This window comes from Amblyomma mixtum, chromosome 2 (genome assembly GCF_055824585.1).
Source record: "Amblyomma mixtum isolate Tamu chromosome 2, ASM5582458v1, whole genome shotgun sequence".
Lineage (NCBI taxonomy): Eukaryota > Metazoa > Arthropoda > Arachnida > Ixodida > Ixodidae > Amblyomma > Amblyomma mixtum.
This window is the reverse complement of record NC_143013.1, coordinates 212936350-212950923: the sequence shown is the minus strand read 5'-3', so window position 1 is coordinate 212950923 and position 14574 is coordinate 212936350. Positions and strand designations below refer to the sequence as shown.

The following is a 14574-nucleotide window of genomic DNA, read 5'->3' as shown; positions in this document are numbered from 1 at the left end:
CTCGAGGTCTGGCTACGCCACCGGTTCGTCTTCGAAGGGGTTGTCTTCGTCCCACCATGAGGGAAACAGGCGACATTGGACAGGATGCTCATCACGCAAACCGGGCTGGCACAGTGAATCAGCGCCATCACTGGTTGCATCTCCGGCGTGGTATACATCTGGCCGGACGACGCTAGGTCCAAGCTGGTGGCATCACAGCTGCCCTGCTCCGTCCCATCGTTAGGCTCTTACTGGGGCCGGGCTTTTCTTGCGTTTTATGGGCACTTGCGCACCTGCACGCAAAGTCAGTAAAAGAACTGATAAACGCTGTCGTCAGCTGCTACGAATTTCTTACGCGGTACTAGGAGGCTAAATGCGCGCCTTCCGTGCAACCCCTTGTCTACTGCAGATTTCACGCTATCAAAGGTGACACGTCAGTGACTTCAGCTGGCTGAAGCCTGGGCCAACGCTTCTCTCATTGTTTCTGTGTGTTGCCCTGCAACACTGCATGCAGCTATGATCATTTCTTGCTGTATTAGGTTTTCTGCATATTTTTCGCTCGTATACTATACTTTCCTTGTAGATTAATCGATGCACAAAGCTATGTGCTCCTGTTGTCTTATTATTCCAGAAAAGTATCGCGCTTTAGTTAATGACAGCCTGTCGGCTTCGGAGGGCGGCCGGGTAACAGGTAAACCTTTTATCTGTGCCCGATATTCATGGGACCCTCGGAAGAAGTTTATCCTGGAGGATAACGTAATTTTTGCTGCTGTCATTACCCAACTATTGCTGCAGCGGTAAAGAAGGGAATGCTGAAATAAAAGTTCCTCCTTGAAAAGTTTCTCACTCGAAAACGAACATCACGCCATTAGTATCACTCATTAGGGAACGCCTGGCTCTTCGTTATATTGTGCCTTCGCATAAGTAGAGCCTCTAACCACCAAGCTGTGCGGACGCGCCTCGCATGGGATCCGGTTTAACAGCCTGCATTTGGCGATTCTTTTCGGCCTACGGCCCCGTGCCCCATTGCAAAAGGTCAATAAAAGTGGCCCGCTCAGACAGACACCACTTTTGTCCCGGTGACTCCCGAATTTAGCCCGCTTTTAGGGCTTTTACTGTTGCTCTGTGCCCTACCTGACTAGGCCTAAAGCTAGGTCTAACGTGGGCCGCGGAGCCGTAGGCGCTCGCCGCCGCAATGGAGCCCGGCCTCCTCAACGCTGCCATGGAATAGAACGTAGAAGGTGAAGACGCTACCCCGGATCAGCTTGCCGGTAGGGACTGGGAGCTCGTCGCTAAGCTTTACCACCGAGCCGAACGCCGGGAAGACCGCACACAACGCGGAAACGCCGTCGGCGCAGGAGCGCAGCGTCGCTGTCGGCGCCCCTCCCCCGTCCACGGACAAGTCAACGCCTAATCAAAGGACATCGCCCCCGAAACTTAAGCAGCCTCCGCTTCCCCGCTTGCCGACAGACGAATATAAACTCTCCGTGAGACACCGCGGTAGCCTGGCTCTACGCACCATGAGCCCACAAGTCTTACACGCGGCAGTGTGCCGCGAACTCAACGTCCCGCATCAAGAAGCAACAGCCCATGATCGCATCCGCATGAAGCCCACCAACAGCACGTTCACCACCAGCACTTCTGTAAAGTGTCCGGTTTACGTCAACCTCAAACCTCTTCAGCTGGGAGACCAAACGTACGACATGGCCGCATACATCCAACCCCCATACGAGTCCGTAAGGGGCGTCATATTTAACGCCTCTTGAAACGAGACGCCCGAAGAGACCATCAACGGCTTCGTCGATTATATCCCAGACATTCCCGTGGTGGTGGCCTGTCACATCGGCAGGTAGACCTCCATCGTGATCACCTTCACCGGAAGCATGGTTTCTCGCTCAATATACTTCAGGGCAGGCCTTTTCAACTGCTTCCCCTACTACAGCCTCGCTGAGACGTGCTTTAACTGCTCCAAGACTTGCCATCGCACCGATGTGTGTTCCAAACGTGGGACACACCAATGCCGCAGATGCGGCGAGAACCATCACCCGGCGGCGAACAACCTAAATGCACGCGCAAATGCATCGTATGCAACGGTTCCCACATGACGGGCGGGAAGAACTGCGAACATAGCTTCATCAAGCGCCCGCAACAGCCGTCTAAGAACGAAGACGCCGCCTCCATGCGCCACAACCGGGCCAGCAGCCGCAAACTTTCTTTCACAAGCCCCGCTCCAAGGAACGCTCCAATGAAAAACCGAGCGAGCGCAAGCACAGCAAGTCCCGCGACTGATCGACATCCTATCCACCGCTCGGTTCAAGAAGGGATCCGAGTACAAACCGAAGGAAGGCAGACTACAGCCGCTTCGACGTTCCAGCGAGACCCCTCGTCGTGTCTCCTCGTACACAAGTCGTACACAGCCACCGAAATCGACCTCGATCTCAACATACCGTACTCGTACGCCATGGTAAGGATCCTTTCCCTTCGCCGATCGGATCCTCCCCTGCACGTACTTAATGTATACTGCTCCCCGAAACTGAAGCGAGTGACCTTCGCGGACCTCTTTAGCCGTGCACTTAAAGAGGCGGGTCGCGACCCCTGCTGATTGTGGGCGACTTCAACGCCCCTAGCCAGCTATGGGGCTATCGTAAGGAGGAAGTGCGCGGACGCATGCTAGCGGAGTTGGCGTCCACACTGGGCCTCACCCTCCACACCGACCCGGCATTTCCTACTCGCGTAGGCAACTCGGTGACCCGAGACACATGCCCGGACCTCACCTTCACTCGCAACATAAGACACGCAGACTGGATCAACACCGAGGATACCCTCGGCAGCGACCACTGCATCATCAACACCACTGTTTATACACGCCCCCTAAAGCGCCCTACCACACTAGCACGCATCCCCAATTGGACCACCTTTCGCCAAAATTTCCCGTCCGACACCAACACGAACATCACAGAGCAGGGATACGCAAACTGGTCCCGGTCAGTCATATCGCACCTTCGCTCTTAAGAGAAGCAGATACAGCTCACCGAGGTGGTCACGGACGTGGAAAACCACCTCCTCCACCTCTGGGAAGCGCGCCGCGGCCTAACGCGCCGCTGGAAGCGCCAGAAACACAACAAGAAGCTCAAAGCGCGCATTGCGGACCTCATCCGGCAGGCAGCAGAGTACGCGGCCCAACTCGCTGACTCAAACTGGGTAGACCGCTGCAACACGGCGGCGAGGCAGATGTCGAGCCGCAACACGTGGCGGCTCTTCCGAGCCCTCATCAACCCAACACATACCCGTACAGAAACGCAGAAGCAACTACACAAAGCCATGCACTCATTCCAAGGAAATACAACGCAGTTGGCACAGGCGCTCCGGGATCGCTACCTGTGCACAACTCAGGACGCCCGCAGAACGGCCTACTCCTACGCTGGCAGAGAAAACTCGGAGTTGGATAAGCCTTTCCAGCTTCACGATCTGCGGGCGGGCCTGGCCAAAATGAAGAGGGGCACCACGCCGGGCAGGGACAAGGTCACCGTCAAACTTTTGGCGAACCTTCCTGATTCAGCATACCAGTGCCTTCTAGAATACATCAATGCGATATGGACGGGGGAAACCCCGCTCCCCATTGACTGGAAAACGGCCCTTGTCACCTTCATCCCGAAGGCCGGAAAACCGATCGACACGGACAACCTACGCCCCATCTCTCTCACCTCGTGTGTGGGCAAATTGATGGAGACGATGGTGCGGGATCGGCTGTCCGAGTACCTCGAACAACACAACACCTTCGCGGACACTATGTTCGGATTTCGCACACATAGATCCGCAGAGGATGTCCTGCTCCAACTCGACCGCGAAATCTTGAACCCCATTACACACCCCCAAAACGACAAAATAGTCCTTGCGCTCGACCTGAAAGGAGCGTTCGATAACGTAACTCACGAGATCATACTCACACATTTGAGTCAAACTCACTGCGGCACCAATACCTTCAATTACGTTAAACAATTTCTCACGGACAGACTATCCTACATCAGAATACAGGACGAAGAGCACGGACCTTTCCTGCTCGGCACGAGGGGGACTCCACAAGGCGCGGTGCTGTCCCCTCTGCTATTCAACATTGCCATGATGCGCCTACCCGCCCTACTGGGTGCGGTCGAAGGGGTCCAGCACGCGCTGTACGCCGACGACATCACCATCTGGGCTACGCAAGGGCGCCTGGGGGATATGGAGACCAGCCTGCAAACGGCCGCCAGCATAGTGGACCGCTATGCTCGAGACTGTGGTCTGCAATGCTCCCCGCAGAAATCGGAATTCGTGCATTTGCGTCCCTCGCGCACATGCTCGACTCAAATCAATTTCTCGTTGCAAAGCGGTCCCATTCGCGAATCCAAGGAAATCAGAGTCCTCGGACTTTTCATACAACCAGCGACGCTGCGACACAACACTCGCCAAGCACCGGCAGGTGGGGGACCAGGTGGGCCGCATGGTCCGCCGGGTTTCCAACAAACGCGGTGGGTTGATGCAAAGACGCCTTGCGGCTGGCGAACGCATTCGTGACCAGTCTAATCTTGCATTCGACTCCCTATCTCCACCTGCGGAAACAGGAGGAGGATGCCCTCGAGGTCATCCTCCGCAAAATCATGAAACGAGCGCTGGACCTCCTGGTCTCTACCTCTACCAGCCGCCTTTTGGCACTGGGGATGGTTAACACTTTTAGGGAGCTTCGGGAGGCCCACCTCAACAACCAATACACTCGTCTCACAAAGACAGGGTCGGGTCGCCGCCTTTTAGCCCGACTTCACATCCAGCACACTCAATTCACAGAGGAGAGATGCCGACTTTCCGTACACTGGAGACGCGCCCTCCACGTGCGGCCTCTCCCCACCAATATGTCCAAAAAGCGGATCATAATGGCAGGCGCCTGGCGCGGGCGGAAGCCTTGGACCGCCATTTTCGGAGCAAACCAGGAGTCTTCTACGTGGACGCGTCCGGCCCGGACCACAGGGGATGGTACACGGCCGCGGTCGTCCACGAGGGTAAAACAGTAGACGCCCTTACTTTCAAGGCCCAGTCAGCAATTCACGCAGAAGAGGTTGCCATCGCTTTGGCAGCCTCTCACACATCCTCCAAATACATAATCACCGACTCGCGAGGGGCTTGCTGTAACGTCACGCAAGGATGGGTTACTCCCCTAGCTTATCGCATTTAGCAAAATTGTAGCCGAGACTCGGATCCCGCGCACCGATCTCTCGTTTGGGCTCCAGGTCACCAAGGCGTCCACGGAAATGAGGCAGCCGACGCCGCCGCCCGCGCGCTCTCTCTCCGGGCATTTCGCACGGGACCCGACGCCGACCAGGACACTGATTTCAATCCGATTTATACTTTTAAAGAAATATGCGAGTATTACAAATCCACGCACCAAACTCTTCCCACCCCGTGCAAAGGGCTGGGGAAGGTCAACGAGCGGGTACTCCTGCGCCTGCTCACCAACACGATGTTGTGCCCGGCAACTCTACAACATTTCGATCCTCAATTCGACGGGCGGTGCTCACACTGTGGGGAGGTGTCTGACACTTACCACATGGTGTGGGCCTGCCAGCAGAACCCATCCCTACACCCTCTATCCCAGACCCCACCCGAGAGGACTGGGAGGCGACCCTGTCCGGTTGCTGCACCCTCGAGGCCCAAAGGGCCTTAACGCAGCGCGCCCGGGCTGCGGCAAACGCCAATGGGGTACCTGACTAGGCATCCCACCTAGTGGTTGTAAGGGCGTGACCCTTCAAGTCACGACCCCCAACACCTCTCCCTATGATTTAATAAATGTTTTCACCACCACCACCACCGATAGAAGCAGTCGCAGTAGCCGCTTCAGAAAACAGGTGAGCTGGGTGTCCATGGCATCCTAAGCAACTCGGAGAAAGGAGCTGTTAGGCAAAATATACACACAAGAGGAGGTCATCGCATCCATGCGTCGAGAAATGGCAGACCTTAAAAGCCGTCTCAAACCTGCACACATTCTAACCCTCTTGAACAAACCTACACCTCAAGCATCCTTACAGCAGACGCCTGCCCGCAAAGCGCAGATTGAAACACCGAGCTCTCGTACAAAAGTGATGGAACTCGATCGTTCACCAGTCTCCAATGCCCCACCCCCCTTGAAGCGGAAGCAGAACAAAAGCGCACCGGCGAAGCCTCCCATGTGGAGGAACCGCAACCCAAAGCCAAGCTCACCGTAATGGATAATGTCAACACCAAGATGCTGCTTCGGAAGCGATAATCAAATGCGACCTCAACACCGAGTTAGACTTGAGATTCGCAGCGTTTGAAGTCAGATTCATGCACAGACTAAACGAAGTTTTCCAACAAAGCTAGGACCACTCGGCGGCAGTTGAAGCTCGTCTCCCACTCCTACTCGAAGCCAACCTAAACCTATCTCAAACATTAACTCCCCTAGCGCCGAAACATTGCCCCTTGGCAGCAGGAAATTACCGTATGGCAGTGGAACTTCAGGGTGCTCCGCAAATAGCGGAGCAACCTGCAGCCCTACATCCAACACTCGGCAAACAAGCCGGACAATGTAGCGATCCAGGAATCGAAAGGCCCGGTAAAATTACCGGGCTTTAAAGCATTCAGCGCAGAGACTCGACAGCGACGCTAGCCCCGGTCACCGCGACGTTCGTCCAAAGGAACATAACTGCGATCCAACACACCATAGATAGTTCGAGTGTGCAATACACGCTCCTCGAAACCGCGCCCAGAAAGAAGGGGGACGCCAACCTCTTCGTACTGAATCTATACAGCTCACCAAAAGACTGGGGACCGGGAATTCCTGACCTTCTCCAAAAAGTCACGCACTTGGCGGCCAGAGCACAATATTAGTGGTGGGCGACTTCAGCGCCCACCACTCGGTTTGGGGTAATATACCAACCCCAAAGGCACCAGGCTGAGGCACTCAATCCAAAACATAGGCCTCACCATTCTAAACGACCCCCTATGGGTGACGGTGATCGGCAATAGCGGTAGTGCGGGCATCGGACACATCGCCAGACCTCACCCTCAGCAAAAACGTGCGCGAAGCGCAATGGTCAAACACCGGACACACGCTGGCGGTGACCACTACATTGTCTCAACGACTTTCAATACCACGCCACACAACCCCCACCCGCGCGCACCAGAATCACGGACTGGGACAGATTCAGACGCCTATGGGAACATACCACACCCATGCACATAGACGACCTCACTGAGTGGACGCGAACGCTCAAATAGGACATCTCAGCCACCGAGGTAACCTGAGCTGATGCCGCGCGGTGAGTTCCTTCTTAGATGGAGCATTATGGTACACGTTAACTTTTACCAATAAAGATGGTTTGGTTTATGGGGTTTAACGTTCCAAAGCGACTAAGGCTAAGAGAGACGCCGTAGTGGAGGGCTCCGGAAATTTCGACCACTTGGGGTTCTTTAACGTGCACTGACATCGCACAGTACACGGGCCTCGAATTTCTCCTCCAAAGAAATTCAGCCGCCGCGACCGGGATCGAACCCGCGTCTTTCGGGTCAGTTTTACCAATAAAGAGAATCAAAGCAAATATACGAAATATCATTTGCTTTGATACCAATAAAGAGAATCAAAGCAAATGATATTTCGTCTATAGTTTGACGAGCGGGGCGGCCTTTGCTGAGCAGAAATTCGAGTGCCAGTGGCGGCAATCGCGGAAAAAGGAGAGTATCCTCGGCGGTCGTTGCACAAGTCGTCCCAGAAAAGCTTCCAAGGGAAGCAAAATAGTGGCATGTCAGGCAAACCGCCAGGATTACCAATTCTGCACTTTCTCGTATTCTAATGCGCTAGCATTTACTGGCCGCGGTGAGCGGTTTCAGCATCTTTGTCTGGTCCTTCAGCGATACACAAACCGAAAAACTCAGCGGAAAAAAAGTTCCACGGGTCGGATTCAAACACAGGAATTTCTCGTGGGAAGAGCGTGCGGAACATCACAGCCACGACGAACGCCTTGTTACTTGGTGGAGAGAGGTGAACATAGTGCGGTAAGAAATTCAATGCCCATCAACCTAGGTGGCGTGAGCGAATGGAAGGTCGACATATACGAACTACGCCTCCCTTGACATCATGGAAGCTATCGCGCGCTCAACTATAAGACCTCCGCGCGTCGCCCAGTCCCATCGGCCTTCGAGCCAAACTGGAATCTCGCATAATGGACAGTACTTTGGCGTGTTTGAAACAGTGTCTTAAGCACACCACAGTTCCGAATAAAAACCACAAACGAAGAAGAATTGTGCGGTGTGTACAGGACGGTGGTGGCAGTGATTCAGCACAAGTTAAGAGTCAATAAAAGAAAGTGTTTGCAATGTCCAACGAAAAGTGCCTGAAATTCCTTGAAAAAGAGCCGAGCACTCGTTAGTTTGCTCACCTGCTTGATAGCGTATTCAAACCTGCTCGTGCAGAGCATGACGCGTAATCTCTTCTTGCTTAGTATTTTGCCCACTATACTGCTGTGAAATCTACAAAAAAGGGCGCACAGTTGCCCGAAAAAGAAAGGAGTGTGCTTTCTTTTACCAGCCAATTATCGGTTGCGGACAAAGCAGGCTGTACATTGAGTAACTCGAGGGCGTTCAGCCGCCAGGATGTCGAAGCTGCGTTAGTGCAACTATGAAAGAATTATCTGAAACAAGAGATGTAGGTAAAATCAGGCCCTCATTGTTGGCTAACGCAACAGTCTTTATCCGAAGCAACTTTGAGCCGTAAGCTGAAACCACCATTTAAGCTAACCTCGGGATTCGAAAACGCCGTAATGGGTGAAAATGAGGGTATTGCGAATAGCGCGCTAGTGGCTCGAGCAAGCGCACTCACCTTCGCAAGAATCGCGGCCAACACTGGACAGCAGCGGCATCGGACGCAGCGGGGTGGGCAGAGTCGCCTATTTCTTCCGCTGGCCTCGTTCGCCGAGAGTTCTGCCACTCGTTCGGCTGGTTCCTCGGGCACCGGGATGGCGACGCGCTGCTTGAGCACATGCGCTTCCAGGTCCAGGTCCCTTATCTGGAGGCGTCGCAGGATGCAGCCGTCCTTGCTGCCGTCGCTGTAGTCGACGAACTTCTTGGCCGCGAGGGCCGGGAGCTTGTCGGCGATGACGCCCGGCATATCTGTTCGAACGAGTTCTTTCTTAAAGAACGACCGGCCGACGCTGGTTCGAGTTGCCCATGGAGCAACTTGCATGATAGAGTTATAGGCACTCTTTAGGCGTACTGCTGCCCCCTTACTTCATATTTATGTGCAGGGATGTGTAATACGAGAGCCGGAACGGGATATCATCATTATCCGCTCGATAAAGTAGTGCTGCTTCACGGGCTTCGTCGCAACTTGCGCGCCATCTAAAGCACATAGTGCACAGGTGTAATGGTAGTGCCCAACTTATCGCTGTTTATTCTATCATATAATTGCTTTCTTGCCGCTAAAATGAAAGAAATTGGCATTTGTTGCAAATTTTGTCCTCCCACCCCCCATTTTGATTAAAGAAGCGCAAGATCAAAAGTCATCAAGGAAAAGAAGGTGAGAGTGTACACAGCGCTGCGGTCATTGCCCTTATTGTGTTTTTTCTAATTCATTTCACGTTATGGAAACCGAGACCCACTATGCTTGAACACTCTATTTTAACCCTTGAAATTTTCGTCTTAAAAATGAAAAAAAAAACGAATGAAAGGGACAGATAACCCAGACCAATAGAGCTTTGTTTATCTTCGAGTCTATTTGTAGAGAAAAGAAATGCTGCGATGAGTTCAATAAGTGCAAGTAACGAAAAGTTTATCGAAGAAAAAAAAATATGGTCTAGTCCTGGAGCAAAAGCGCGAAATCCCCAATTTTTCGGGATGCATAAGAAGCATTTAAAGCATCAAGGAGTACAAAACACGCTACGCAAGAAAAATAGAACACACAGGAAGGCAGAGATGAAGTAGCTGAAAATATGAAAAAGTGGTGAATAAACATGACGCATAAAAACAGGACTATGGGAAAAGTAAGTTAACAAGGAAATAATTCAGCTGATAAAGAAAGTGCATATACATAGTGCAAAAGTAACATCACAGGTATACACTGCAGATAAAGAGTCAAGTGCCAATATACACCGGGGCAACGAATTAATGCAGCAGTGCAGTAACAAAGATGGCGGTTGGATATCATTGGTGGCCAGATAATGAAAGACGCGGTAACTGTGTCACTTCTCGGTGGGCACCTCGGCCATGCCATCAGGTGGATGAGGAAGGTGGGAGCGACAGAATAAAGGGAGGAAGCTGCCGTAACCGAAGCCTTCGGACGATTTCGACCAAAGGGGAGTGACGGTTGTGGCTTAATTGGCCGGACGGATCCTTCGGTGTTGGGATCTAGGGGCTCCGACCAATTGCGGCGAGGGCCCCTTGCAGCTTTGGCGCCTGTTGCTGAAGCCGGCTTTGCCACTCCGGCGACGCGCTTCACTTCTTCCAATCCTTCTTTGCTCCTCCATCTTTTTCCACGCTCCTGTGAATGCTCGTTGAAACCGATTGTGACTCAGCTCGAGCTAGTCGACAGGCCCGTGCGCTAACAAAAAGGACACTACCGCCTGCGGATCTTTACGTGCACTGACATCTCAAAGCACACGAGCACCTTTTGTGTCTCTCCTCCATCGAAGCATGACCGAGGCGTAACACAAAAGGGACCCATATACTGTACGATGCCATTGCACGTTAATGATCCCCAGTGCGTCGAAAATATTCCGGAGCCCTCCAGTACAGCATGTCTTTCTTCCTTTCTTCCTTCACTGCTACCTTGCTCCCTTTCCTCGAAGCGCGATTGAGGTGTCCAACGAGAAGTGAAACAGTTACTGCGTATTGTTTCCTTTCCTGAAAGAAAAAAAAATTCTTTTGAGGTAGTGACCAATAGCGCAACTGTATTTCAGAAAGAAGCATTTAAAATAGAGGCTTGCCGATATGCGCCAACTGTGCCTCTATAACCATGTTACCAATGAGATAGGTGCGGAAGAGTATACAGAAAAATTAAACAGTGGAACGAGCAGACACGAGTCGCAGCAGGCGCTTAAAAATCCTCAGGTGATCGAAATTACTCAGCAGCCCTCCACCACACCTCTTTCTCTCTCTCTTCTTTCACTCCAACTTCCTTCCCTTCGCTTATGGGGCTGCTTCGAGATGTGAAACAATTATTGCACCATTTCGTCTCTTCAAAAACTAACTACATTTTATTTAACCGCCGCAGAGCTCTCTCAAACTGCTGGGAAGAGTTCGTAGTATGGCGCGCTGTAACACTTGCTAGTGATTTCACTCTGTGCATTCCCACGACCTCGTGTGGATGACTCCACACAGCTCTTAGGCAGTGGCTGCTGGGAGTCTTGAAGCAGACGCACTTTTGTCGCGACTACTTCAATATTTTGTTCGCGTTGGAAGAACTGCTGAATGTTCGTTGGCGAAAACCGATATATAGGCTGATCGCTAGAAAGCTGTGGACTGCTACTTCCTGTTTTTTTGAGGGATTGTCTGACTGTCTTTCAATTTCCTGACATTCAATGAGTTTTGACCCACAGCCGTGATGTTTCTGGCAGCTCTTCGCCTTCATCGTGGTGAAGACGTAGGGAATGACCAGGCGGCTCTTGTTTGATCGTCGACCAAGCTGAACAATTCTCCCTGTTTAGACCGGCTGGATAAGAATTTCTACTGAACCTCAGCGTTGATAAGGTCGTCAACACGGGATTCTATACAGTTCCGATCTATAAAACTGCGAGCACTTTCCATGCTGACGGAAGACCATAGCATTAAACTGCTTGTTTTGGTGGGCTACTTGATCAGTGTTGAACCTGTGTTGATGCCGCGAGGAGAGTTCCTTCGTAGATGGAGCATTAGGCTCCATGTTGACTTCTGTCAACAAATAGAATGAAAACAAATAGTTTGTGAAGTAGTGCGGCTAGCGGGAACTGCCGTTGCTGAACAGAAATACGGGTGCAAGTGGCGGCATGCATGGAAAAGTGAGGCAATTCCCGGCGACCACATCGGAAGCCGCCTCGGAAAAGTTTCCAAGGGAAGCAGAACAGCGGCATGTCAGGCAAACAGAGGAATCACTTTTTTCGAGCTTCCTCGTTTTTCGAGCTTCCTTCGGGACCCTTAAACAAATTTTGTTGGGTCCCTGAAGTTCTGTGTTTGTATTTCTTTTTTTATGCTAAATAAATACTTTCTACTTTCTATAATCCGCTAGCATGATTGGCCGCGCTGAGCGGTGTTAGAGATCTGTGTGTGGTCCTTCGGCGTCACACAAACAAAAAAGAAAAAGAAAGAAATTACACGGGTCGGAGTAAAACCAAGGAATTTCCCATTAATATTGAGCCACAACGAGGGCCGTGTTGCCTGATGGAGAGAGGTGAATATAGTTTGCGAGGCAAAGCGGCAGCCGCAGTGGCGGTGGAACTTTACAGGGCGTGATTCTAGGGGAAACATAGCCTGCGCAGCAAAGCAGCAGCCATGGCGGCGGAACTTTATATGATGTCATCCCAGGTGCCGTGAGCGAACAGAAGGTGGATTATTTTCGCCAACACCGCCTCCGTTGACGCCACGGAAAGCTACCGCGCGCAAGGCTGTAATCCGCCGCGCGGCGCCTCGTCGTATTTGTCTCGCGCCAATCACGGACCAGGCAAAATGGGTAATGCCTTGGCGTGTTTTAAACAGTGTCTTAAACACGCCCCGTTTGCGAATGAAAGCTACAAAATAGATGAGGCAATGTCAACAAGGGGGTGGTGGCAGTGGTTTAGCAGAAGATAAGAGTGAATAAAGGAATGTACATGCAATGACCAACAAAAGGTGTCGCAGTGGTTAGAAAAATAGCCGAGCTTCCGACGAGACCGCGGAACTCGCGCCAGCACCCAGGGAATACTCGGCCATACTACAAAACTATAGAGGCAGAAGAATGCGATATCCCCCACCGCACAAATCTCTCAGCAGAGAGGAAGCTGTCACTTGGAGACAATTACAAACAGGCTCTTTCCCAAACCTACATATACTAAACAAAATGCACCCTACGATATACACGAACAAATGTCCCTGGTGCGACGAAAAACCTACACTATACCACATCACATGGGCCTGCCAAAACATAGACGTGGTCCCCAAAATACAAAACCCGAGTGCGGAGCAGTGGGAGACTCTGCTGTCCAGCGACCGCTGCGGAGACCAACAAGGTCTGGTACAGCGAGCTCAACGGGCGGCAGTGGCCAGCGGAGCCCTGGACTGAGGGCAACCGACCACTGATTAGAGGCGGACGACTTCGACAGAGAAGGCTCCTGGGGGTAGAACCAAGACGTCTCTGAAGACGCCCCCAAACCGCAGGAAAAACCATTAGTGTAAATAAAGTTTTCTTCCTTCCTTCCTTCCTTCCTTCCTTCCTTCCTTCCTTCCTTCCTTCCTTCCTTCCTTCCTTCCTTCCTTCCTTCCTTCCTTCCTTCCTTCCTTCCTTCCTTCCTTCCTTCCTTCCTTCCTTCCTTCCTTCCTTCCTTCCTTCCTTCCTTCCTTCCTTCCTTCCTTCCTTCCTTCCTTCCTTCCTTCCTTCCTTCCTTCCTTCCTTCCTTCCTTCCTTCCTTCCTTCCTTCCTTCCTTCCTTCCTTCCTTCCTTCCTTCCTTCCTTCCTTCCTTCCTTCCTTCCTTCCTTCCTTCCTTCCTTCCTTCCTTCCTTCCTTCCTTCCTTCCTTCCTTCCTTCCTTCCTTCCTTCCTTCCTTCCTTCCTTCCTTCCTTCCTTCCTTCCTTCCTTCCTTCCTTCCTTCCTTCCTTCCTTCCTTCCTTCCTTCCTTCCTTCCTTCCTTCCTTCCTTCCTTCCTTCCTTCCTTCCTTCCTTCCTTCCTTCCTTCCTTCCAAGCAGTCTAATTAGCGTGGTCAACTGCTTGCTAGCCCATTCAAAACTAGCTCTTGCAGACCACTACCAGTAGGTTCCTGTTCTTGCTCAGTATTTTGTCTACTATAGTCGGATACAACTTAAGAACGACGCGGCTTTTCCCCGTCAAAGAACCCTCCTCCAGCCAATGGCATTGGCCGATTCTCATGACCCTGCTAGGGTGATAATGCAGGGAGCGGTGCTACAATGGCGAGAGGCTCTATCCCTGACTATGGACTGAGGGGACTATCCCCTTTCATCTGCCACTCCCTGCATTTGTCACGCTAGCAAGAGAATGAGAATAGGCCGACGCCATTGGCTGGGAGGGAGTCCTTTGAGGGGGGAAAAGCCGCTTCGTTCTTAAGTTCTATGGGACTATACCTCTGCGAGATGTACAAAATAGGGCGCTCACTTATCTGAAAACGGAACCAGATTGAGTTCAGTAAACTGCATATTTTCGAAGTGGACAAAGCTGAGCACTCGATGTCATTTTGCCGCCAGGGTGTCCAAGCTGCGTTAGTGCAGCCATGAAACAATTGTCTAGTTCAACGCAGTCGCACAGGTATGAAATATATGAGCCTCCACACGGGAGCCCTGGCAGATAGATACCCTCGCATTCTACTTGTGGCGGCTGTTTTTCGCAACCTGGTGAAAAAGTTTCTGCTGTCTTGCCTGATTCTCGGAAATGGAT

General features: G+C 52.0%; 1 protein-coding gene across 3 annotated transcripts in view; it reads right to left on the bottom strand.

The window, feature by feature from the left end:
- Positions 1-14574, bottom strand: part of LOC149362494 (uncharacterized) — a 41144-nt gene that overhangs the window by 10659 nt on the left and 15911 nt on the right. For 2 of the 3 annotated variants that reach the window (XM_089573081.1, XM_089573080.1), the window contains exon 3: positions 8843-9132. In XM_089573081.1, coding sequence (XP_089429207.1) covers positions 8843-9132 — 290 coding nt within the window. Of the gene's footprint in view, positions 1-8842; positions 9133-14574 lie in introns of those variants that run through there. The other variant, XM_089573079.1, reaches the window with a different exon arrangement.